The sequence below is a fragment of the Syngnathus scovelli genome, chromosome 18 (genome assembly GCF_024217435.2).
Source record: "Syngnathus scovelli strain Florida chromosome 18, RoL_Ssco_1.2, whole genome shotgun sequence".
NCBI lineage: Eukaryota > Metazoa > Chordata > Actinopteri > Syngnathiformes > Syngnathidae > Syngnathus > Syngnathus scovelli.
This window is the reverse complement of record NC_090864.1, coordinates 5,502,615-5,528,166: the sequence shown is the minus strand read 5'-3', so window position 1 is coordinate 5,528,166 and position 25,552 is coordinate 5,502,615. Positions and strand designations below refer to the sequence as shown.

Below are 25,552 nucleotides of genomic sequence, written 5' to 3'. Positions count from 1 at the left end.
TTGGTCCACAATTTGGGAAGAGCGCTATCCACGCCTCACGGCAAAAGCCATAGCCAATCACCTGTTATCCAATTTACTCACCGCGTGCTCGTTTTATTTCTTCGGTTTTAGGAAAAGGCTAAGACACCGAAACAAAATTTAGACTTGCACAGGTTGGTTGAGTTATTTCACAATTCTTGTTAAGAAAGCTCTGTTTTCAGGAAAGTACAATACAGCGCTGGGCCTTTCGTGCGACCATGCTTAAGAGCAGAAAGTCTCCATTCAGAAAAGGCAACTGTTCAAGGTTCTTTGCTCAGCTTATATTCAGTTGCACATGCCGGTGAGGGCTGAGTTTGATGGGTTATGAGTCTTAGTCACGGAACAGAGACAGGGCGACCAAGCGCAACACGATCCTTTATTGAAATAGGGGGAAAGGGGAAGTGGAATGCTGGACTTGTGGTCTGGCGTGGCTGAGCAGCAGAGTACAGTGCGTAGTCGTAGTCAGGCAGGTTGTCGAGACAGACGGCGATCAGGAGCATGGTCAAAAGACGAGCAAGTAGTCGGGGCAGGCGGCGATCACGGCGTGGTCGGTCAGTTTACACAAGCAGTTGGCAACAGCGATCGTTCAGGGGACAAAAAGGCAGCGGTGTCACGGGAAGGGTAAGTAGACGAACTGACAACCACTGGCAGAATACACGGAGGTTAAGTAGGGGACCTAATGAGCTGTAGCAGGTGCTGGCAATTTCTTGATTGGGGCTTGGCTGTAAGTCAGGTGACGCAGGAACATGACAGTCTTTGGGGTGGGGCACGTTCGCAGGAGAGTTTGATTCCATGGGAGTGGGTGCTGGTTCGGTGAGAGCTGGTTCCGTGGGGTTGGGTGCTGATTATGGGCGATTCAATGTGTGTGGGGGCTGTTGTTTTCCTTTCCGTTTTTCAGCCTTGACGATCATCTTTGGCCGGGTTCTTGGCTGTCTCCCTCTGGCACCTCTACCGGTTTTAGCTCCAAGTGTCCTTCCTGTAAACCATTCTTGCACATGCATCCATTTCACCCACTGTCGCACACCGCCCATTCATCATTCTTTCAATTTTGTTATTTTGTACGGAATTATGTGAGCTTTTGGCTGTGACATCAATTTATTAATGTTCCCTGACTATGCAAAGTTTGTACTCACCACTTACCATGTTTTTGTTTGTTTGTTCTTTTGATACTCCATGTACTTGCTTACTTCATCATATTCTTAGTTTAATCATGCTTCCAACCATATCTTTTCTTTGTTCGGCAAAATATTTCCCTCTGTCCAGAACATTCAGCAGTAATCGAAAACTGGCGTCTAGCATTAGTCAAAACATAAGATATAATCAAGTACTGAACATTTTTAGATAGCTTTGGCAGTGTCTGTGATTTAGAAAATCATCAGGCATGCATTAAACAGTTCCTTAAGGGTCATTAAGCTATTCAGGCAATATATCAAAAAACATTTGTTATTCCAAAGTCCTCAGAAATACATATCAGATCATAAAGTTATAAAAACCTTTGTCATTACCCCCTATCAAAAAATGTCTAGTTATGTCTTCTTTATTGATTTGATGTGCAGGTATAATTATATGCTTAAAATTTTTCTTTTATTGATTTAATATGTGAATATACTTGTCTGCTTATGTATTTTATTCAATGAGGTTTGAGCATATCTGTTTTTGTAGCCAGGCAGGACTTTTTGTATTTCGACCCCATTCCTTCACTGCTAAAGCTGCCAAAGCTGCTAAAGCTACGCTTTGTTAGCACATTTGAACATATTTGGTTGAAAATAAAAAAATAATGTTTTCATAATGACTATCTCATTCAATTTGTTGCTGGTATTTTAAAAAAAAATAATTTAGCTTTGGAAAAGGACTACATAACCCATACATAAATACTTCCATTGGAATTTGTAGATTTAAATGTATATGATCAGATTAAAGTTGACAAGAAGGAAATAAGTAAAAGAAAATAATTGTGTGGGTGTGTGTGTGTACATGTCAAAAGCAAAACCAAAAACAAATAGGAATGCTGTCAGTCGACATGCATTCATTGCAAGTCAGCTTTGCCAATGAGCAAGTCACAGTCACGATGAAGACGAGGTTTGTGGTGGGTTTGGTGATCCAGCACCTCTTATGGCAGCTGATCTGGGCAGGTAAGCAGGACCTTCATAACTGTTGTCTCCAAAAACGTATTTACTGTCAATTGAATTCAAATGGCTTCAATCAAACTTCTCTGCGGCGATGTTTTGCAGACGTCAGTGATGTTTCGTGTCGTTGGAATGCGAGCTGCATTTTAGGGGTTAGCTTCAATGTTGGAGATGACGTGGTCATCCACTGGAGCCACAACCCCCCCGGGGGCATTGCGGTTCAGGTTCATTCTTTCTACTATGACACTGATCAGATGGCAAACCAAGGAATGCATTTCAGGGAAAGAACGTCGTTGTTTAAGGAAAACATATCAGTGGGGAATGCATCGCTGCTGCTCAAGGACGTGTTGGTCGAAGATGAAGGGATTTACAAGTGCTATGTGGGAACCCTTCAAGACAGTCAAGAGTTCTACATCAACCTCCATGTGGAAGGTGAGCCTACAAATACTCGTGTTTACATTGCAGATGTTAGCGAACAAAAACTGCATTCAAGTCTTGCTAGTTCTGAGTCCTGATAGATTTTGTTGTATTATGGGGTGCTGCAGGGTTCAATTTTGGGGCTACTGCTTTTTCTCTTTGTACTTGCTGCCCCTGCTTTCAACCTTGGAAGAGACTAACATTTTCTTCCATTGCTCTGTTTACAGCTGACGGAATTACGTTCCACTTGATGCCTACTACGATGACTTTTCTTTGTTAAGACATGAAAACAATGAATGCATGAAAGTCCAGTGGCCCTTATAAATCCATTCTCTTTGACTTGGGTCCTCTTAATGCAAAGGTTCTTACATAAGAATCTTCCAAACTCTCAAACCCCTCTCATTCAAAGTTCCCAATGATTGAATTTAACCTACTCAAGATGAGACCTACCATCCGAAACCACTCCTCAAATCCTCTTCTTCAATCCTTCTCTAAACCTTGTCCAAATGTCCTCATTCAAATTTGTCCTGATAAGTTCCTGACTGATCCCGTCCATCTCTTCAAGCACCTGTTGCGTTGACATATTTGTCGTCTGGGTGTCAGCTCCAATCCAGGATGTCCGCATGGAGTTGAGAGACAAGGCTGTGTTCTGCCGAGTTGACGGCGTCTACCCGCCCCCCACGCTGGACTGGTCCACAGACCCCCCCATGGACGACTGGCCTTTTGAGAAGAAAACAAAGGTGGGCAGACGCAGTCGAGTCTCTATAACGTGGAGAGCTGCATGCAACTGAAGGTGGCCGAAAGCCTCCACGTGGAGTTCACATGTGAGGTCACCGGCGAGAGGAACAGCAAAAAAGCTCGGTTCAGGACAGAGGGTACAGACGACCTTATCCAGACCAACTCATTTGAAGTTTTTGGAGAATCTCATTCAAATGTCCTTTGCAGATGCGATCCAAACACGGTCTGGCTATGAGGTGAAGATTCCGTGTAGTTTTCCCACACAGGTCCAAACCTTCGACCTGATCTGGAGGTTTCGTCATTCGGAGCACATCCTATCGATGAAGGTGAGTGGCACGCAGCGCCACCTGACGCTCTCGGAGGACTGGAAGATCCACGTGATGGATGGACGCTCTGCTTGGCGGCACCTCAAGCTACCCAATGTAGTTCCTGACCACCAGGGCACTTACATCTGTGAGGTTCGGACGTCCCAAGTCACCTACGTCACGCAGACGGATGTCATTGTCATACCAGGTGATTACATCGCCTATGACCCATTGCAGGGTTTCTGTCATATGGAATATTAGTGACAGTTCAAATAACAATACCAACACGGTTCTACCCCCTAGAGCTGGACTCAAACCTTCCAGCGCTGATTGGTATAATCTTGATCGGTGTCTTACTGATCGTGTTTGTCTCAATTGGATTCTTGATCCGGAAAAGTGAGTGAGCCAAGCTAAGCTCACGATGATGTGGGAGGGACAGCTAATTGGATCCTGACTGTGCTGTGGTCTTTTGTTTAGTGAGGATGTTGCGCAAATCGCAGAAGACACCAGAAGACGACGACTCCAAGAGCCAAGCCAAGAAAGAGAATAACACGGACAAAAGAGTCATTGAAAGGCTAAACCTTGACTTCTAGTGTCCTAAGACAGAGGTATGCTAAGTTTATGAGCGGAAGGGCTACAATTTTCCAAGGACTACGTTCCATATCCAACAACAACGCTACATGAATTAAAAAGTTGCTAATTTTGCAAATGGGAGATAATATTTAAACAATATGATGAGGGAAGAACATCCTATTTTAGCATTCATGTAAAAAAATGGAGATTAGGCTACATAAAAATATGACTTCCTATAAAAGACACTAATACACAGTAAAAAATAAGATAAAAATTGACTTTTTGTTTTTTTATCTTAAATGCCAATCGCAAGTTGGCCACACGCCCCGAAAATCAAAGTGAAGTGAAATTTATTTTTGAACACAAGATTGACCAAACACAAAATCATTTCCTCACATTTTCACACAATATCATGCTATGCCAATAAGGCACATAAATCAACATGTTCAAAAAAGGAGAAGGAAGAAGGTATTGCTTGTTTTTTCCTACCCGTTTTATACAGCATAATTCTCAACATGGTTGCTAATTAGTTTTTTTCGAAGTACAGAAATCTGATTTATCGGAGGAAGATAATTTTAGAAATGAAACGCAGTTTATACAAGAATATTCTGGAAAGAAAATTAAATAAGATATGGACTATATAGCTGAAAACAGACAGGCAGAAGATTTCAATTACTATAATATTGTAGTGTAAAATTTTTAAAGTGTTCTTTGAATTGGGCAATGTGTTTACTTTCTTTGATCGTTACAGGTAACTTATTCCATAGCTTTACCCCATTGGCAGATATGCACATGCTTTTGAGGGTGGTGCGCACCTTAGGTTGTAAAAGATTCCCTCCCCTTCTTAGACTGTAAACACTTTCTCTTTCTATAAACCATTTTTGTATATTGTCAGGGAGTAATTTTTTTTAGCTTTATACATAATTTGTGCGGTCTTGAAATCTACCAAATCCATAAATTTTAATGTTCGTAATTTAATAAATAAATTATTTGTATGTTCACAATCGCCAGCATTGTTGATAATTCTAATTGCCTTTTTCTGCATTGTGCATACCGTCTTTAGGATGGTTTTGTAGGTATTGCCCTATACCTCAACACCATAGGACATGTAAGGAAGAAGCTGCGAGCAGTATAAAGTGTACATTGTTTTCTGGTTCAGTAAGCGTCTGACTTTACAAAGTATACCCACGGTCTTTGCCAATTTTGAACAGATGTGTTTGACTTGCGGTTTCCAGCTGAGACTGTGGTCAATTATTACTCCCAGAAAGGAGTTTTCATAAACTCTATCTAATCTGGTGTTATCACACAATACTTCAATAGTTATGTCTTCTGGGATTTTTCGTTTCCCAAAGATCATAAAATTGGTTTTCTTTATGTTAAGAGATAATTTATTTGAGTCAAACCACAGTTTTAGCTTGGCAAGTTCATCAGAAACAGTCTTCATCAATTGTTGTAGGTTCTCTCCTTCACAAAAAATATTTGTGTCATCAGCAAATATGATAAATTTTAAAATCTTAGAGGTGTTAATTATATCGTTAATATATAATATGAATAGTTTTGGTCCCAATATTGATCCTTGTGGAACACCGCAGGTTATATTTAAAAGCATTGACTTTTTCTCTCCCATCTGCACAAACTGTTGCCTATGTTCTAAGTAGCTTTTTATCCAACTGAACCCTATTCCCCTAATCCCATACCTTTCCAATTTTTGAAGCAGAATATCATGATTAATTGTATCAAAGGCCTTTTTAAGGTCAATAAAAACTCCTACGGCAAACTTCTTGTCGTCAATGCTTGTTGACAGTTCTTCCACAAGGTCAATTAAAGCTAAAGATGCAGATCGCTTTGGCCTAAAACCATATTGACTATCAGTTAATATCTCACACTTATCAATAAAACTGTCCAATCTAACAGCAAATACCTTCTCCAAGATTTTGGAAAATTGGGGAAGCAATGAGACTGGCCTGTAGTTGGTATAAAGATTCTTCTCACCGGCCTTATAGATGGGAACGACTTTGGCTATTTCCATTTTTGTGGGAAAGGAGCCCAGTTTCAGCGAGAGGTTGCAGATATGTGTTATGGGATCTGCTATAGCTACTATTACATATTTAATTAGGTATAGATCCATATCTTCACAGTCCCTTGATGTTTTGTTCTTAAATTGTTTAACTATATCAATTATTTCAGTTTTATCTGTATTTCTCAGAAAGATGGTAGCCGGGTTTCGTTACCCCAAAAAATTTGATACACCTCCCCTTTGTGGAGGGATTATCTCATCTGCCAGTTTAGGCCCTACATTCACAAAGAATTTGTTGAATCCTGCCACCACTTCATCACTATTATTAATTATCTTACCATTTTCAAAGAATTCATTTGCGAATCTGGCAGGTTTTTTTTCTTAATATAATTGAGTTTAATATTATTTCCAACAGTTTACTATAATAATCTTTCTTACATTTTCTAAGAATAGTTAGTTAGTTTATTTTTATATCTTTTATATTTAGTTTCTTTCTCCTCAGTTCTATGTTTAATAAAGTCTTTATATAATTCATTCTTTTTTTTTGCAGGCATTCAACAGACCCCTAGTGAACCACGGTTTATCTGGTTGTTTTGAAGTTTTCTTTGGTCGCTGAATTGGACAGTTTTTATGATATAGAGTAAAAAAAAATATTTAGAAATAAATTATAGGCTGCATCAACATCCTCTTTTTCATAAACATTCCTCTAGTCTTGAGCGATCAGATCATTTCTAAATGCGTTCAAAGTGCCATTTGTCCTTAATCTCCTTTGTATGTTCACTTTGCTATTGTCTAAGTTCTTATGTTTACATTCATGGATAACAAAGTGCTGCCATACTACCAAGACTGATTTGTGAGAGGCAGCGAGACTAAAGTCATGTCCTTGGAAATATTGACCAGCTTTAGCATTTTAGATCAGTGAGAAAAAATATTTTTTAAATTATTTCTTTTAAATATCTTTTATTTATTTTTTTCACCTCAAACAAAAGGGGAAAACCCCACACAAGTCAAAGAAAGCTGAATATTTGTTGAATATGTGTGTGTGGGGGCGGCTCGGTGGCGCACTGGGTAGCACGTCCGCCTCACAGTTAGGAGGGTGCGGGTTCGATTCCACCTCCGGCCCTCCCTGTGTGGAGTTTGCATGTTCTCCCCGGGCCCGCGTGGGTTTTCTCCGGGCACTCCGGTTTCCTCCCACATTCCAAAAAACATGCTTGGTAGGCCGATTGAAGACTCTAAATTGTCCCTAGGTGTGGTGTGAGTGAGATTGGGTGTCTGTCTCTGTGTGCCCTGCGATTGGCTGGCAACCAGTTCAGGGTGTCCCCCGCCTACTGCCCGATGACGGCTGGGATAGGCTCCAGCACGCCCGCGACCCCCGTGGGGACTAAGCGGTTCAGAAAATGGATGGATGGATGGATATGTGTGTGTGTATGTGTGTGTGTGTGTGTACGTGTGTGTGCACGCACACTTCACAGCAGCCGCACGTTGTCCTCCCTGTAGTTGTGAGTGTCCCCATCGAAGGGCAGCGGTGGTGGGTGGTTGTAGAGGCCCATAAGGAAGATGATGATGGTGCCCAAGGTCATGACCGGGGTAATGAGGAACAGACAGAGCCGGTCCACAGTGCGAGCGATGCCGCTCCAGTTGTCCTTCTCCTGAAATAACGACAACACATCAAATGCCTTTGTTCATCTACAACCACAAAATAGAAATTTTGTTCTGGACGCGGAGTGGTTTTTGTTTGGCATTCATTTAAATGGGAACCTGTGTCAGCCTGAGAAGGCAAAGTTTGATAAATGGTGTTTCCACACATGACGATGACACACTCACCTCATTGTAGTCATTCTTATTGCGCATGTGTTTGATGATGTAATTTGCGCCGTCCACCGCCGGCTTGATTTCCCCATACAGCTGCTCGGTGGCTCCACCATCCTCCTGTACCTTTTTCACTGAGGGATAAAAATGAATTATAGAAATTAGGACTAGGTTAAAAAAAAAAGTCAACTAAGTTGGCATTTGCTGGCTTGTTTTTGTGATTGGCCAACATATACGTTAGCATACCTGTGGCATGGGTGGGCCGAGTCATGAGTCCGTGTCTCACCGACTGCTTCTCAAACATTAAGTCACTGCGGGATTTTACGCTGTAGTACTCCTCTGCCGACGCGATGTAGCCCGCTGAGCTGGAGCGCCGCTGCATGCCGCCGTCCCAGTTCGGCTCCGACTCGGCTGGCCGGGACATGAGCAGGAGACGGGGAAGACGTTCCAGGAACAACTGTGACAAATGCGTTGATTGGACTACAATAGACGTTGCAGCTGTGGGTTTGTATTTTTAGGAAGGGAAAGTGGCACTTCATTTTGTGATTTAAAGAGAAAAAAAGGGATAACCTAATTAAACAGAATACAAAGCACAAATGATTTCACTGTACTGCGCTGAGTGGGATTCCAGCCTTGGCCTCTAGGGGGACACTACTGTATTAGACCAGGGGTGTTAAACTCATTGTTTTCGCAGGCCGCATTGTAGTCATAGCTTCTTTCGGAGGGCCAATATGACTGTCAACGCAAATAAATGTATGAGCATCTCATATTATATACAATAAAAGCTACAAAACAAACAACTCTTTCAAATCAAACGAGTAAAAAGTGGTCAAATATTTTAAAAAAAAGATATTAAAAGTGAAGACAATTTGCAATTCTAGTAATGACACGCAAATTTGATGCACAATTTGTCTTGGCGGGCCACCTAAAATGATGTGGCGGGCCGTATCTGGCCCCCGGGCCTTGACACCTGTGCATTAGACTGTCATGCAAACACAAGTGTGTGTGCGCGTGTATGTGCGTGTGTGCGTCACCCTCTTAGTCCACTCGGACATGATGTGCGTGCTTGGGCTCCTGAAGTGCAGGTTGAGGACCACCACGCAGTTCAAGACCACCACTGTCACCAGTACCATGATGAACATCAGGTACCTTGAGACATCAACAATTAAATACATTAAAAAAAAAAAAACTGAACAAAAAAAACCCCCACATATGCAATGATTGTGTGTCTCACTTGACAATAAGCGGAACAGAGATGGAAGTCTCCGGAAGCCTTTGAGAGATCAGCAGCAGGAAGACAGACTGAGCAAGTAGCACGGAGATGGACAAAGTCATCTTCTCGCCACCTAGCGTGCATGCACATGCAAACAATTCAACATTTTAAGGGGCCAAAAACATGTCAGTGAAGAGCGCGGAATTGCAGACTGACTGTCTGCGGGCAGGTAATAGACGAGCGAGGCCAGAAAGGAGATGAGCACGCAGGGGATGATGATGTTGACGATGTAGAAGAGCGGCTTGCGTTTGATGATGAGGTAGAAGGTGATGTCTTGGTGCTTGTTGCTCTCCATGGGAATGTGTTTGTATGTGTTCCTCTTGGCCGGGCGATGGATCACCTCCCACTCGCCGTTCTCTGACGGCCAATCAGAAGAGAGAGACCCGAGGCGCCCATCCGTCACGTCGACAGAAAATCAGATCCACCACGCGCAGAGTGCGAGGCGCTCACCCGTCCAGCTGGCCGGGTCAATGATGATCCACTCGACCGTCCACGTGTTGTTTTGATCGTCGCCGTCGGTGCTCAGGAGCATTCTGATCTCTTTGGCATTGTACGTCAGAGAGCTGCAAAGATGTGGGAGATGCACACAGCAGCTCAACAAAGACCGTCCATCAACTTAGTTGTTCTTGCAGTATTGTGAGTGTAATTCCACTGTCAGCCACTAGATGGTGCAATATTTTTAAATATCTACATATTTTCACTTATTGTAGGGGTGGTCAGTTTGCACACAAGGGATGAACCTGGGTTTACTGTTAACAAAAAAAATCAATGAGGAATCTCACGTGAACTTGAGGGTGCAATTCTGCCAGTCGAAGGGGAAATAGTTGACGTTGATAGAGCAGGATGAGCGGAAGATGGCGGGTGGTAACCAGCTGCACTCCCCTTCGTTGGTAACCAGCACGTTGCAATAGTAGGCCACCTGAAACTGGGCGTCGTTACTAGGTGAGGAGGAAAAGGGGACAGACTCCTTAAGAACTACTGTAGAGAGGTATTTTTTCCTATAGTGCATCTAAATGTCGGGAGTGTGTGAATGATTCCAAACTCATCTCCTACTTTGTGGGTAGCGGAGGCTGGAACGATCAATCAAATGAGTGCTTATGCTCACTTGTTTTCCAGCACGATCTCAGGCAGCCACACCAAGTTGGTCGGCAGGCGCAGCATACTGATGCCGTCAAACTCGCTGGTGTTCCACGACAGCCGGTAGTCCTTCCACGACTGGTGTGAACGCGCACAAAAAGACGGCAAGTTTTGCGAGTGCGCGGGGCAGCAGCGCAACTGTGCTTCTACTAGAAGAACTCACGTGGCCGATCCAGACGTTGGTGAGCAGGGTCTCGTCCACTTCTTTCTAGCAGGAGAGCCGACACACAGTAAAAAAAAAAAAAAAAAAATTCCAACTTGACATCAAATTGCTTTTTCCTACCAAAGAGATGAGGTTTGAGAGCGTGAGTGCGAGGTAGACATCAACCACGTCATGTTGTCTCTCCACAGGACGCAGTTCCTTGTTGTAGTTGCGCTCCTTTAACAGGTAGTTGATCAGGCGCTCTTCCTCATTCCGGCACCAGCACGCTAGGCACGCACACGCACGTTAAGGTTAGCGTCAATATATAGTGACGCGTAGAAAAATCACAAATTTGAGTAACACAACTTAGACATCTCAATGGCACCCAAATCCCTAAGTACGGAGCATGCATTTCAATTTTTTTTTTTTGTGGACTCCCAGTTTGAGAAGCACTGGTGTACACAAAGAGCCTCCAGCACATTCAAGCGATCCAATTCCACGCGACAGCTGCTTCCTACTCGCTAACCTCAAATGCCCGACACACAAACCTCCACCAAGCTGCAGATATTTGCCAAATAAACAACAAACACCTCAACATAAATTTGTTGAACTGTCTTAAAGTGCCACATCTGAACATTGAACTCGTCTTTACACTGTGACTTAATTTGAATAAAATCTGGATTCATCAGTTTGATAGCCCAGGATTCAAAATGCAGACTTCACTCAATGAGACATAATTTGACCATTATTTGCATCAATGCGATACTTACAGAGGACTAAAAAACAAAACCAAAAAACTTAACACACATACTAGCTGCTACAGCGTAACCAGGAAGTCCCTACTGAGTTTGACGATGATAGAGCATTCTAAAAGAAGACAAAAGAAAACTAACCAGGCCAGAGCAACGAAAGCAGGAACACAGCAACGAGCTTCATGTTGAGTTGGAGTTTTGTCGGAAAGACCTTGTCCGTCTCTCTTCTTTCTGACCTTCTGCCAAAGTGCCTTTGATTGACAATCAGCAGCTGCAGAAACAGACGCGGCAGAAAATAGAAAGCAGCAGCCAGCACTTGGTCACTCTGTCCCGGAAAACACAACAGTTGCATCAATACTCACTAAAAGTCACACTTCGAACTCATTTGAAAACTTATTTGAAGGACGAGTAAGCGTGGTCAAAAGGTTTTGCAGTTATGCCCAAAATGCCAACTCAAAAGCTGACCGGTAAAATTCTGAGCTAAGCTTAACTCAAATACTCATGATAAGAATGATGCATTCCTTTTGGCAACTCAATAAGCAAGTATTGATAAACTCATACATACCTGGAATGATTTCCCACAACAAATACAGCAGTCATGATGGACATATTTATTTGCTATATAATTAAAACAAAGTTATTTAAAAACCAGAAACATATTTTATTCAGCTTTTGTTGCACTTTTGGTTGTGGTTATCATTGCTGAATTTAGGTTTTTGTTCACGGTTGTTGGCGAGTGTCACAGTGAGAGGTTGACGTCGTTCTTCTTGCCGCTGCTCAGGCTGTGGATCATGGCAATCATGGCCGAATGCTTGTTGAGCTCGTCTTCGCACTGTTTGAGCTTGACCTCCAGCTGACTCTTCTGTAGCTCCAGAGACGACGCCTGCGCACGGGGCACCAGCATGGGACCGGGAAGCTTGGCGGGAAGGCAGACGTCACACTTACCTTGATGCACGCGTCCCTCCTGGCCTGCTCCGTCTTGGTCAGCTCTTTCTTCAAAGTGTCGAGTGTGTCTTCCAGCTCCAGCCTCTCTTGCTCTTTCCCTCGTTCTTTGTCTGCCGCCGTCCGCAACTCTTCTTGCAACTCTGCCGCCAAAACACGACTTCAAGGAGGCGGAATTCTGATGCTACGGCAAATGTGCTAGCGTAACCGCATCTCTGACCTGCTATATCTTTGTCCTTCAACTGCATGTCTGAATGCAGCGACTTGATCTCCTCCTCCTTCTCCTTCAACAGCAACACAACCCTGACGAGAATGTGCGAGCCCAGAGAGTATTAGGCAGGCTACCACTCAGACACAAATGCCAGCATCGGAATCCCTTCTATAAAGTCAACTGAATTGCTAGCAAACAGTATGAACCAAAATGCTAACACAAGAGACTGTTGAAAATGTGTCATATTGCCATGCGAAAATTTGGACAGGTCTCCTACTTGTCATGCTGCAGCTGCAGAGCTTGGTGGCTCTTCTGGAGCGTGTCGTTGCGTTTGTTGAGGTTGGCGTGAGCCGCCTGAAGCTCCTTCAACTGATACCCACTCTCATTGAACCTGACAACAAGCGCATCATTCAGTCGTTACCTCTACCAAGGCAGTGACGAAGGTAAAGGTTATTCAAAATAAGTGAATTACGTATTCAGTCCGACATTCGAAGAACTTTTATATAGTCCATTATATGGGAATGACCTTTGGAGCAAGGAGTTGTAGGCGGCTTTGAGGGCCTGGTGCTCCTCCGAGTCCAGCTGCAGTCTGACGTTGTGCTGCAGCAGCTCCTCCGTGTCGGCCTTGGAGCGTCGTGCCTCCTCCAGCTGCACGGCCAGTTCGCTCTGAAGGGCCTCACGCCGCCGCTCCGCTTCCTTCAGCAGGCTGGCCAACTTCCGAGCCTTTACATCACAGATGCTAAATTAGACTTCATCGCCATTTACAATGGCTTCTTTCTCCAGGTGGAGGCGCCACAAGACAAAAGTGCTCACCTCGGCCTCGGCCTGAGCCAGCTGGAAGTGGTACTGATTAATGAGGCGGTCGGACTGAGACAGCGCCACGGCTTTTGCTTCCAGCAGGTCCTTAAGGCGACTCTCCTCAGACTGAAGGCCAGATTAGGACTTAATGAACATCAAATGCCAAATCAAGCATCCAAGTCAATCATTGCAATCCTGCATGTGCTTCTTTTGGACTCGAGACTAAACACACAGTCCCATCCTAGTTGTCATGGTAACAAAATTCACACCAACGTCGGGAGTCTTTCATTACTTACAGCGAGGGCGGCGAGCTTCCGCTCATAGATGTCGATGATGTCAGACACATGGGCGTCTTTCGTCGGCTCCTGCAGCTACAAACCAGAAGGGGGCACTATTCAGCTTCACCGCAATGCTATCAAAAACCAACAGGAAGCCTACAGGAAATGCATTAAAGACCTCCAAACCGCCACGGAGCTTCTCCACCAAGCTGTGGATGTTGTTGGATGCCCCGGACATGTCCAGACTGCTGCTGTTTGTCCGAGGAGGCGGGACGTCCTGAACAGGAATACGCTTGACGGTCAGTTCGGCCTCCCTTTGCCGGTAAGCATTATTGGCGGCCATGCTGTCCCCGAGGCTGAAGACAAAAGTCATGTCGAATTTTTTCCACTATCGTAAAAAGTTCTAAGGAAACTTGTGGTCAAAGTAAAATTGTTGGATTAAGCTTTGCTGCCCCTCTGTGAGTCGTCACCTTATCGTGGTGGAGGGGTTTGCATGGCCCTATGATCCTAGGAGCCATGTTGTCGGGGGCTTCATGCCCCTGGTAGGGTCACCCATGGCAAACGGGTCCTAGGTGAGGGGCCAGACAAAGCACGGCTCTCAGAAGCCCCTTATGATGACTAAAATAAATGGACTTCGTTTTCCCTCGCCCGGACGCGGGTCACCGGGGCCCCCCTCTGGAGCCAGGCCTGGAGGCGGGGCTCGAAGGCGAGCGTCTGGTGGCCGGGCCTTCGCCCATGGGGCCCAGCCGGGCACAGCCCGAAAAGGAAACGTGGGTCCCCCTTCCCATGGGCTCACCACCTGTGGGAGGGGCAAAAGGGGTCAGGTGCAGTGTGAGCTGGGCGGCGGCCAAAGGCAGGGACCTTGGCGGTCTGATCTCCGGCTGCAGAAGCTGGCTCATGGGACATGGAATGTCACCTCTCTGGCTGGAAAGGAGCCCGAGCTGGTGTGCGAGGCAGAAAAGTTCCGACTAGATATAGTCAGACTAGCCTCAGTTTAGGTTCCGGTACAAGCTCTCTCGAGAGGGGCTGGACTCTCTTCCACTCTGGAGTTGCCCACAGTGAGAGGCGTTGAGCAGGTGTGGGTATACTTATTGCCCCCCGGCTGGGCGCCTGCACATTGGGGTTCACCCCGGTGAACGAGAGGGTAGCCTCCCTCCGCCTTCGGGTGGGGGGACGGGTCCTGACGGTTGTTTGTGTCTATGCACCAAACGGCAGCTCAGAGTACCCACCCTTCTTGGAGTCCCTGGAGGAAATGCTGGGTGACTTCAATGCTCACGTGGGCAATGACAGTGAGACCTGGAAGGGCGTGATTGGGAGGAACGGCCCACCCCGATCTGAACCCGAGCGGTGTTCTATTATTGGACTTCTGTGCTCGACACGGATTTTCAATGATGAACACCATGTTCAAACATAAGGGTGTCCATGCGTGCACTTGGCACCGGGACACCCTAGGCCGCAGTTCGATGATCGACTTTGTAGTCGTGTCATCAGATTTGCGGCCGCATGTTTTGGACACTCGGGTGAAGAGAGGGGCGGAGCTGTCAACTGATCACCACCTGGTGGTGGGTTGGCTCCGATGGTGGGGGAAGATGCCGGTCCGACCTAGCAGACCCAAACGCTCTGTGAGGGTCTACTGGGAACGTCTGGCGGAATCCCCTGTCAGGAAGAGCTTCAACTCCCACCTCCGGCAGAGCTTTTCCCACGTGGGGGAAATTGAGTCCGAGTGGACCATGTTCCGCGCGCGCCTCCATTGTTGAGGCGGCCGACCGGAGCTGTGGCCGTAAGGTCGTTGGTGCCTGTCGTGGCGGCAATCCCCGAACCCGCTGGTGGACACCGGCGGTAAGGGATGCCGTCAAGTTGAAGAAGGAGTCCTATCGGGCCGTTCTGGCCTGCGGGACCCTGGAGGCAGCTGACAGGTACCGGATGGCTAAGCGGAACGCGGCTTCGGCGGTGGCTGAGGCAAAAACCCGGGCGTGGGAAGAGTTTGGCGAGGCCATGGAGAATGACTTCCGGACAGCTTCAAGGAAATTCTGGTCCACCATCCGGCGTCTCAGGAGGGGGAAGCAGTGCAACATCAACACTGTTTACAGTGGGGATGGCGTGCTGCTGACCTCGTCCCAGGACGTCGTGAGTCGGTGGGGAGAATACTTCGAAGGCCTCCTGAATTCCACCTACACGCCTTCCATTGTGGAAGCAGGGCCTGGGGACTCTGAGGCGGGCTCTCCAATCTCTGGGGTTGAAGTCACTGAGGTAGTTAAAAAACTCCTCGGTGGCAAGGCCCTGGGGGTGGATGAGATCCGCTTGGAGTTCTTAAGGGCTCTGGATGTTGTGGGGCTGTCATGGCTTACACGCCTCTACAACATTGCGTGGACATCGGGGACAGTACCTCTGGATTGGCAGACTGGGGTGGTGTTTCCCCCTTTAAGAAGGGGGACCGAAGGGTGTGTTCCAATTACAGGGGAATCACACTCCTCAGCCTCCCTGGTAAGCTCTATTCAGGGGTGCTGGAGAGGAGGGTCTGTCGGGAGGTCGAACCTCGGATTCAGGAGGAGCAGTGTGGCTTTCGTCCTGGCCGTGGAACAGTGGACCAGCTCTACACCCTCAGCAGGATCCTCGAAGGTGCATGGGAGTTCGCCCAACCAGTCCACATGTGTTTCGCGGACTTGGAGAAGGCGTTCGATCGTGTCCCTCGGGAGGTTCTGTGGAGGGTGCGTCGGGAGTACGGGGTGCCGAGCCGACTGATAAGGGCGGTTCGGTCCCTGTATCACCGATGCCAGAGTTTGGTCCGCATTTCCGGCAGTCAGTCGGATTCGTTCCCAGTGAGGGTTGGACTCCGCCAAGGCTGCCCTTTGTCACCGATTCTGTTCATAACTTTTATGGACAGAATTTCTAGGCGCAGCCGAGGCGTTGAGGGGGTCCGGTTTGGGGACCTCAGCATCGCGTCTCTGCTTTTTGCAGACGACGCGGTGCTGTTGGCTTCTTCAGGCTGTGATCTCCAGCTCTCACTGGAGCGGTTCGCAGCTGAGTGTCAAGCGGTCGGGATGAGGGTCAGCATCTCCAAATCCGAGTCCATGGTCCTCGATCGGAAAAGGGTGGAATGCCCTCTCCGGATCGGGGATGAGATCCTGCCCCAAGTGGAGGAGTTTAAGTATCTTGGAGTCTTGTTCACGAGTGAGGGGAGGATGGAGTGTGAGATCGACAGGCGGATCGGTGCAGCGTCGGCAGTAATGCGGACTCTGTACCGGTCCGTTGTGGTAAAGAGAGAGCTGAGCCAAAAGGCAAAGCTCTCAATTTACCGGTCGATTTACGCTCCTACCCTCACCTATTGTCACGAGCTATGGGTCGTGACCGAAAGAACGAGATCCCGGATACAAGCGGGCGAAATGAGTTTTCTCCGCAGGATGTCCGGGCTCTCCCTTGGAGATAGGGTGAGAAGCTCGGTCATCCGGGAGAGACTCGGAGTAGAGTCGCTACTCCTCCACGTTGAGAGGGGCCAGATGAGGTGGCTCGGGCATCTCATCCGGATGCCCCCTGGGGAGGTGTTCCAGGCATGTCCCACCAGTAGGAGACCCCGGGGACGACCCAGGACGCGCTGGAGAGACTATGTCGCTCAGCTGGCCTGGGAACGCCTTGGGGCTGGATGAAGTGGCTGGGAAGAGGGAAGTCTGGGAGTCCCTCCTGAAGCTGCTGCCCCCGCGACCCGACCCCGGATAAGCGGAAGAAGATGGATGGATGGATGGATGGATGGATGGATGGATGGATGGATGGATGGATGGATGGATGGATGGATGGATGGATGGATGGATGGATGGATGGATGGATGGATGGATGGATGGATGCTTGCTGGTCAATGCAGGTTTTCATCACTAGATAACTGAAGTCCTCTTGAACAGCTGGAGACTCACACCAGCAACGGGAAGTCCGGGAGCGGCGTGGCCTCCAAGAGCAGAGCGAGGCCGGTATGTACGTGCGCTCTGTGATGCGAGGTCAGGGCCAAAGCAAGGGGCGTAGCTATCCTCTGGTCCTGAACATGGGATGGGGGTTGAAGGTGATGATGTTGCAGAAGCAGAGAGAGAGAGAGAGAGAGAGAGAAAAAGAAAGGAAGTCACCTGCAGCGTACGGTAGAAGCCGGTCTCCATGTCCTTGACCTGCTGCCGCAATTTGCTCATCAGCACCAAGGTGCTGAGCAGAGCCTCAGCACACACCTGACTAGACACACACAGACACTCATCATCATCATAGTATATCTTACAGTGAAGACACCTGGACATGGTTGGCTGACCTGAGATTGTTGTCAGCGCCCAGGGGCAGGCATGCCATGGGGCTGTTGCCATGACAACAGGCGAGCAGCGTCTCTACCTGCAAGAGGCACTGGTGTGCGCTCACCTGGTTTGACACCAGTGCCCGTGTGGTGTCCTTACCGCACATGAGTGGACCGGTTAAGGCTTTTGGACAAAGCAAATAATACATGGACAAAGATGACTTCCCCAAGGGTCAGTGTTAGGGCCTAACCGAAACTAAACTCAACAATGCTGTGCCTTTGGACATCCCTGCTGGGTTTAACACTACCAGACAATATGAGTGAATGGCGTGGATATCGAGCAGCAGGCTGTTGACATGAGTGACACGTTTGCAGTGTTGTCTCAGGTGGGCATCTCTTTTGGTGGGCGGGTCCAGGGCCTTGACAAAGTCCAGCAGGACAGGAAGTAGCATCCCCACAAAACTCTCAGTGCCGTCTGGCATGCTGGCAGCGCCCAATGCCTCCTGGGCAAAGACAGTTACATGCATAATGAAATCTCACAATTTTATTTTCTCAAACATATGTAAAATGACACTTGATGGCATACCATATCGGCCCGAATATAAGACGACCCTGATTATAAGACGACGCCCCCTTTTTAGGACTAAAGTTTGAAAAAAGACTTTTTGAACACCAAATTTAATTTTTATACAGAAAATAATTACAGTACATCTGAAACAAATGATTATAACAATATATTCGAGAGAAAAGCATGTTATTTTCCCTCATTCAAATCATGCAAAAACTGTCTATCACACCTTAATATCTGACCATGTAAGTATGTAAACTAAAGCGCAATCACATTAGTAAATTAATGGCTTCTGGTTTTTGAAACGTAAATAAACCAGTCTACTGTGATAAAACAACTAAATTGCAATAACTGCATTAACCATCAAAGTGAAGTCTAACTAACTGTAGTCTTGAAACAAATCTGAATAAGGAAAAACATGGCAATAAAATAATGCAAACGGGTTTAAACTTGAGAGGAGCTGAGATCTGTCATGTCAGAACATTACTCCTCACAAACATCCTCTGCCTCGCTGTGCTCAGCGTCATTGTCCTCACATTTTCTGTTATCTCTGCTCTTATTTTCTTCTCTTTTCTTTCTTACCGCTATTTTTTATTTTTCTTCTTTGTGCTACCGCTATTTTTATTTTTCTTCTTCATGACAGGGGTTCGCTTTGGCCTGGGGAGTTAAGTTCAGCATTCGCTTTAAAGATATCTGGCGCCATCCAGCGTTGTGAATTGATATAATGTCTAGACCCCGAATGTAAGACAACTTCCACTTTTTCAGTCTTATTTCAATGCAAAAAACATCGTCTTATATTAGGGCCAATATGGGAATTCAAACCTCCATCAGCTCCGTGAGCAGCTGCAGCGCCTTCAGTGAGCAGGTCTCGGCGCCACCCACGGGCGAGCTGATCCACTGCACTAGCGCCAGCCCAGGTTCAGCCTTGTGTTCCGCAGTCACCGCCGCCTGCCTGCGACTTGTTGCCCTGAGTTTGGGTCCCACCGCTTTGAACAGCACCTGGTATAGCAGTGGGCGCAGACCCGACACGCTGCACATGGCGAGGAGTAGCTCCAGGACCTGCGGACGCACAACAGTCAAGCTCCAGAGGAACTGTCGAGGAACTGTCACGCATGAAGGCGCATACACATAGCTCACTTTGGCTGCTGAGTCGGCATCTTTTAAATGCAACAGTCCTAAAACTTGAGACACACACGCTGGCAAGTGCTGGTACCTGCGGACCACGACAAAACCGCTTTAGTGGGGTTTGTGCTTTTGTGTGTATGTGTGTGTCTTGTACCGAGTGAGATAATCTGCAATTTTGGGGTTCTGCAGCAGATCAACCAGAAGATCAACAGAGTATTTTCGGGTCAGTGTGCCGTCACCGTTGACAATGATGTTAAAGACCAGCTGGAAGGTCTGGTGGATGTTTTTGGCATCGAAGAGCTGTGGTGGAAACACACACACGTGCCGCAAACACACAAACAAAACATCCATCCATCCATCCATCCATTTTCTGAACCGCTTAGTCCCCACGGGGGTCGCGGGCGTGCTGGAGCCTATCCCAGCTGTCATCGGGCAGTAGGCGGGGGACACCCTGAACTGGTTGCCAGCCAATCGCAGGGCACACAGAGACAGACAACCAATCGCACTCACACGTAGGGACAATTTGGAGTCTTCAATCGGCCTACCAAGCATGTTTTTGGAATGTGGGAGGAAACCGGAGTGCCCGGAGAAAACCCACGCGGGCCCGGGGAGAACATGCAAACTCCACACAGGGAGGGCCGGAGGTGGAATCGAACCCGCACCCTCCTAGCTGTGAGGCGGACGTGCTACCCAGTGCGCCACCGAGCCGCCCACAAACAAAACACATTGATGAAAACACAAACACATATAGAAAGTTTGGACACAAACAACGTGCACAGAAAATGAGAGGCACAAACACACCAAGAATTACCAAAGGTCTACGACCTGAAAAGTCTACCACCATGGCAACCGTTCCCGCACCCACCCACCTTCTCTCCGACTTTTTCGTTAAGAGTCAGGCTGGCCAGGATGGACAACGTGAAAACCACCACGGTCAGACTGTTGTGGGCCAGAAAGGTGATCAGCGTCCGATAAAACGGCTTCACGTTGTCCAGTGTTTGGATGAAGAAAAGTTCCGTTCCATTTCACTTTTTTCCATGATGAGGTCGCTACAGCTAGAAAAGGCAAAGCACCATCACTACCGACCAGAGACTTGATGTGAGTCTGCACGGCGGGGTTATCTCGACAAAGGTTGGCCAACAGGCCGAGGCAGGGCATGATGATGTCATCGCTCGGGGACTGGCTGCCAGAAAAGAATTCAATTGTGTGTGAGGGCTTGGCAGTGAAACATGCGCTACGCACACACGGAGTATGGTACACCTCAATAAGAAAAATTTAAACTTAATATACAGATAGACCAGAGACGAAAAAAGTTTTTTTTTTTTTTTTTTTTTACTTGTAGTTTAAAGCCATTTTATTGCTGCTCCGACTTACACCGAAATTCGGTTTACGTCGCCGCGTAGGAACAGATCAACGTCATAAACCGAGGAGCCTCTGTATTACTTTTACTACTGAATTTCAATACAGAAATTAGTCTTCGGAAAAGTATTACACTTTGTTTTATGTTTTTTAAAAACCTTTTGAATTGAACAACTGAAATGAAATTAGCTTTCATAGTGTATTTACATTTTGTGAGCTGCATCTGTACACTTGTATGTCCGTCTTACATGTTGGACACGAGGAAGACGATGAGCTCGTTGACGTGGTTCGAGGACGGGAAGATGCGAGTGCTGTAGGTTATCTTCTGGAGCAACTGTAAACTCTTTGCACAGACATAGCAGTATTGCAGTATGCCAGCAACAGTTGGAAATCTGCGACACGGCAGCCATTTATTTATTTGATTATTTAGATCACAGGCGTCAAACTCAAGGCCCGGGGGGCCCAGATACGGCCCGCCACATCATTTTATGTGGCCCGCGAAGACAAATTGTGCATCAAATTCGTGTGTCATCACTAGAATTGCAAATTGTCTTCACTTTTAATAATATCTTTTTTTTAAAGATTTGACCACTTTTTACTCATCTGATTTGAAAATGAGTTATTTGTCAGTTTGTTTTGTAGCTTTTGTCACGTCTCGTCCCCAACTGCTCCACTATGTGTCTGTTGTCTTGGTCTCTGTCTGTGTGCTCGCCCCTCTCCTCCTGTGTGCCCATGATCAGTGTGATTGTTCCCACCTGCCTCTCGTTACCAGTCATGTATATAAGTCCTGTCTGCCCCTCACTCCCTGTCGGATCATTGGTTGCTGTCGTTCGGTGTTGTCGTACTGTCTTGATGCCGTCATGTCCTGCTGTCTTCTTGTTTCACGTCCCGGTCAGTCAAGTTATTGTTTGTTAAGTCATGTCAGTTTGCCTTTTGAGTTGCTTCAATAAACCCTGGTCCAAGCTGCACTTGGTCGTCCTGCTCCATGCTCCACCCGACCGTGACAGAATGATCCGACCACTACAACGACCAGCGCTTGGACCCCCCTTCACCACCAGCTCCCGCTGCGACGCCCGATCCACATCCGAGCATGTTCCAGCGCCATGGGCTTGCAGCCGCCATCGGATCTTGCTCCAGCGACGGCGGACTCACGGCCGCCATCGGAATTCCCCCACGGCGCCATCGGCTCCGCGACCGTCATCAGACTTTGTTCCGGTGACGCTGGACCCGCGGCCGTCATCGGAGTGCTTCTGGCGCCAGCGGCTTTGCGGCCGCGATCGGACTCTGGTGCCGCGACGCCGGACCCACGGCCGCCGTTGGAGTGCCTCCCGGCGTCATCAGACTCACGGCCGCCATCGGGCTCCACCCCAGCGTCGCAGGACCCGCGAACGTCAGCAGACATCCAAGCCAGCTGCGTCGGACCCGCGATCGTCCCTGGCTCCACTCCCACTGCTGCGGCGCGTGATGGCTCTTGCCACCGCGCACAGCCCCGCCTTCCGAATGCCACCGTTCGCGGTACGGACTGTCAGAGTTGCCGCCGATCGAGGTACAGACTTCCAGAATCGCCGCCAATTGCTGTACGGACTTCCAGAGTCGCCGCCCGAGTGCGGTTCTGTCCCCCAGGTCGCCGCCAGAGTGCGGTTCTGTTCCCCGGGTCGCCGCGCGAGTGCGGTTCGGTTCCCCAAGTCGCCGCCAGAGTGCGGTTCGGTTCCCCAAGTCGCCGCCCGAGTGCGGTGCGGTTCGGTTCCCCTAGTCGCCGCCCGAGTGCGGTTCTGTTCCCGAAGTCGCCGCCCGAGTGCGGTTCTGTTCCCCAAGTCGCCGCCCGAGTGCGGTTCGGTTCCCCAAGTCGCCGCCCGAGTGCGGTTCGGTTCCCCAAGTCGCCGCCCGAGTGCGGTTCGGTTCCCCAAGTCGCCGCCCGAGTGCGGTGCGGTTCCCCAAGTCGCCGCCCGAGTGCGGTGCGGTTCGGTTCCCCAAGTCGCCGCCCGAGCGCGGTTCTGTTCCCCAAGTCGCCGCCCGAGCGCGGTTCTGTTCCCCGAAGTCACCGCCCGAGTGCGGTTCTGTGCCCGAAGTCGCCGCCCGAGTGCGGTTCTGTCCCCGAAGTCGCCGCCCGAGTGCGGTTTGGTCTCCCAAGTCGCCGCCCGTGTGCGGTTCGGTTCCCCCAAGTCGCCGCCCGAGCGCGGTTCTGTCCCCGAAGTCGCCGCCCGGGTGCGGTTCTGTTCCCCAAGTCGCCGTCAGAGTGCGGTTCTGTTCCCCAAGTCGCCGCCCGAGTGCGGTTCGGTTCCCCAAGTCGCCGCCCGAGTCGCCGCCCGAGTGGAGTGCGGTTCTGTTCCCCAAGTCGCCGCAGGGTGCGGTTGTGTTTCCCCGAGTTTCCGCCGATTGCGGTTCTGTCCCCAAGTCGCCGCCCGAGCGCGGTTGTGTTTCCCCGAGTTTCCGCCGATTGCGGTTCTGTCCCCAAGTCGCCGCCCGGGCGCGGTTCTGTTCCCCAAGTCGGCGCCCGAGCGCGGTTCTGGTCCCCGAAGTCGCCGCCCGAGTGCGGTTCTGTCCCCGAAGTCGCCGCCCGCGTGCGGTTCTGTCCCCCAAGTCGCCGCCAGAGTGCAGTCCTGTTCCCCAAGTCGCCGCCCGAGTGCAGTCCTGTTCCCCAAGTCGCCGCCCGAGTGCGGTTCGGTTCCCCAAGTCGCCGCCCGAGTGCGGTTCTGTCCCCCAAGTCGCCGCCCGAGTGCGGTTCTGTCCCCCAAGTCGCCGCCCGAGTGCGGTTCTGTTCCCCAAGTCGCCGCCCGAGTGCGGTTCGGTTCCCCAAGTCGCCGCCCGAGTGCGGTTCGGTTCCCCAAGTCGCCGCCCAAGTGCGGTGCGGTTCGGTTCCCCAAGTCGCCGCCCGAGTGCGGTTCTGTCTCCCAAGTCGCCGCCCGAGTGCGGTTCGGTTCCCCTAGTTTTTTTTTGGGACGTCGGGAGCCGTCCCTTGTGGGGGGGTTCTGTCACGTCTCGTCCCCAACTGCTCCACTTTGTGTCTGTTGTCTTGGTCTCTGTCTGTGTGCTCGCCCCTCCCCTCCTGTGTGCCCATGATCAGTGTGATTGTTCCCACCTGCCTCTCGTTACCTGTCATGTATATAAGTCCTGTCTGCCCCTCACTCCCTGTCGGATCATTGGTTGCTGTCGTTCGGTGTTGTCGTACTGTCTTGATGCCGTCATGTCCTGCTGTCTTCTTGTTTCACGTCCCGGTCAGTCAAGTTATTGTTTGTTAAGTCATGTCAGTTTGCCTTTTGAGTTGCTTCAATAAACCCTGGTCCAAGCTGCACTTGGTCGTCCTGCTCCATGTTCCACCCGACCGTGACAGCTTTGACTATATATGATATGAAGTGCTCATACATTTATTTGGGTTGACAGTCATAATGGCCCCCCGGAAGCAGCTGTGAAGTGAAAAAAAAGAGTTTGACACCCCTGATTTAGATCATGTATAGGACCAAGTCAAAATACGCTGGTGCATGTCTCCATCGTCCAATTAGTATCTGTGGCTTTAAATTTGTGTGTTTCCATCATCCAATTAGTTAGTTAGTACCTGTGACTTTAAATTTGTGCGGCTTTAAAAGGTGGATACTGGCCCAATGAGTGACATGAAAGTTAGTAAATGGAACTACAAAGCAGAGCCCAAATGACAATAACTTTTTTAGGACATATTCTAGTATTTGGCCTGAAAAACAATTCTGATAACTGATGAAAAATAAATTAATCATTAAAAATATACAGTGAACCCAAGAAACATGAACCACGATATGACAAGGCCGACTGTATCACAGATTTTTACCCATTGTGGGTGGGTCTGCAACGTACGTATACCCCGTGGTAAAATCGGAATATAATCGACTGAAATGACCAACCTGCAGTACCAGAGGGTCTCCGGGGGTGGCGCTGTGGCGATGAACAAGCAGAGCCAGGATGCTGGTGAGGTTGAAGTTACAGTGTAAGATCTTCCTGCTGCCATCGTCACAAGCTGCAATGAGTTGGCGTATTGGAATGGATTTATTCCACCAGAATTTTATCTAAACTAGATTAAAGAAAAAGTGGACCGTACCAAGCTGCGTCAGCAGGGACAAGTTGGCACAGGTGTTGTGCTCGATTTGGTTCCCCCGTGAGATTTTGTTCCCCCTGCCGCGGGAGCGCGCACGCCTTCTTTGGAAAGCGAAAAACCGATGCCGTACGGCGTCGTACGGCGTCAGCACTATGTTGTTTTCAATAAAAACATGAAGAATTCACGTTTGCGTCAGTTAATTTTAATTTTAATAAAGGATTATTCTCATTTGATGTCTTTAAATTCATCCGCGTTCTGCCATTGAAGCGGGGTGCATTCAAAGACCAGTCGTACAGACGGAACACTCACTCACTTACCAAAAAGTAACGATGAGCTCTTTGCATAAACCTCGATGCAAAGAAACTCCTCCTTTTGGGTACCGTTACATGCTACAAGGAGTATATATTACAAATGAGACTTTATTCTTAATTGTGATCATCATTCATCCATCCATTTTATTACTCAGGTATTTTCAAAGCAAATTAATATTGTTGCATTTATTAATTTGCTTTAAAATGACAGCGCAATATAATTAAAAGCTGACACTCTAGCAATGTCAAACGTGTTCATTTAAGAAAAAGCCACTCACGTTTTGTGATCAAATCTTTCATAACGAGAAAGATTTGAGTGAATTGATTTG

General features: G+C 48.2%; 2 protein-coding genes across 3 annotated transcripts; both read right to left on the bottom strand.

The window, feature by feature from the left end:
• Positions 1-4,510: 4,510 nt before the first annotated feature.
• On the bottom strand, positions 4,511-11,805 carry chrnd (cholinergic receptor, nicotinic, delta (muscle)). 2 transcript variants are annotated; one of them, XM_049749109.2, is made up of 12 exons: positions 11,449-11,805; positions 10,697-10,842; positions 10,577-10,621; positions 10,382-10,491; positions 10,059-10,214; positions 9,727-9,839; positions 9,433-9,633; positions 9,238-9,349; positions 9,038-9,152; positions 8,250-8,460; positions 8,019-8,137; positions 4,511-7,843 (listed from the first exon to the last, which is right to left on the bottom strand). In XM_049749109.2, exons 1-12 carry the CDS (start codon positions 11,657-11,659, stop codon positions 7,661-7,663), a joined length of 1,722 nt encoding a protein of 573 aa, XP_049605066.1. In that variant the 5' UTR covers positions 11,660-11,805; the 3' UTR covers positions 4,511-7,660. The 2 variants fall into 2 exon arrangements, with proteins under 2 accessions (XP_049605066.1, XP_049605067.1); XM_049749110.1 differs by having other exon boundaries at positions 10,577-10,617; positions 11,449-11,761.
• Positions 11,806-11,903: 98 nt separating this feature from the next.
• On the bottom strand, positions 11,904-25,084 carry LOC137839557 (protein CIP2A homolog L-like; the record flags this gene model as incomplete). Its single annotated transcript, XM_068648748.1, has 20 exons — positions 11,904-12,190; positions 12,253-12,392; positions 12,470-12,552; positions 12,738-12,851; positions 12,987-13,183; positions 13,274-13,384; positions 13,555-13,629; positions 13,715-13,892; positions 17,442-17,560; positions 17,646-17,745; positions 17,819-17,966; positions 18,135-18,300; positions 19,188-19,424; positions 19,503-19,578; positions 19,645-19,790; positions 20,360-20,487; positions 20,582-20,673; positions 21,098-21,192; positions 24,722-24,834; positions 24,916-25,084. Coding segments are annotated over 20 exons (2,631 nt in total), but the record flags the coding sequence as incomplete, so codon positions are not given.
• Positions 25,085-25,552: the final 468 nt, after the last annotated feature.

Coding starts and splice junctions, on each gene's coding strand:
- chrnd (XM_049749109.2), bottom strand. CDS start 11,659: ATGCAACTGTTGTGTTTTCCGGGACAGAGTGACCAAGTGCTGGCTGCT. Junction 10,843..11,448: donor GCTTTCGTTGCTCTGGCCTG/GTTAGTTTTCTT, acceptor GTGCGTGCCTAG/CGTGCTGGTGCCGGAATGAG. Junction 10,622..10,696: donor TCTCAAACCTCATCTCTTTG/GTAGGAAAAAGC, acceptor CTCTCCTGCTAG/AAAGAAGTGGACGAGACCCT.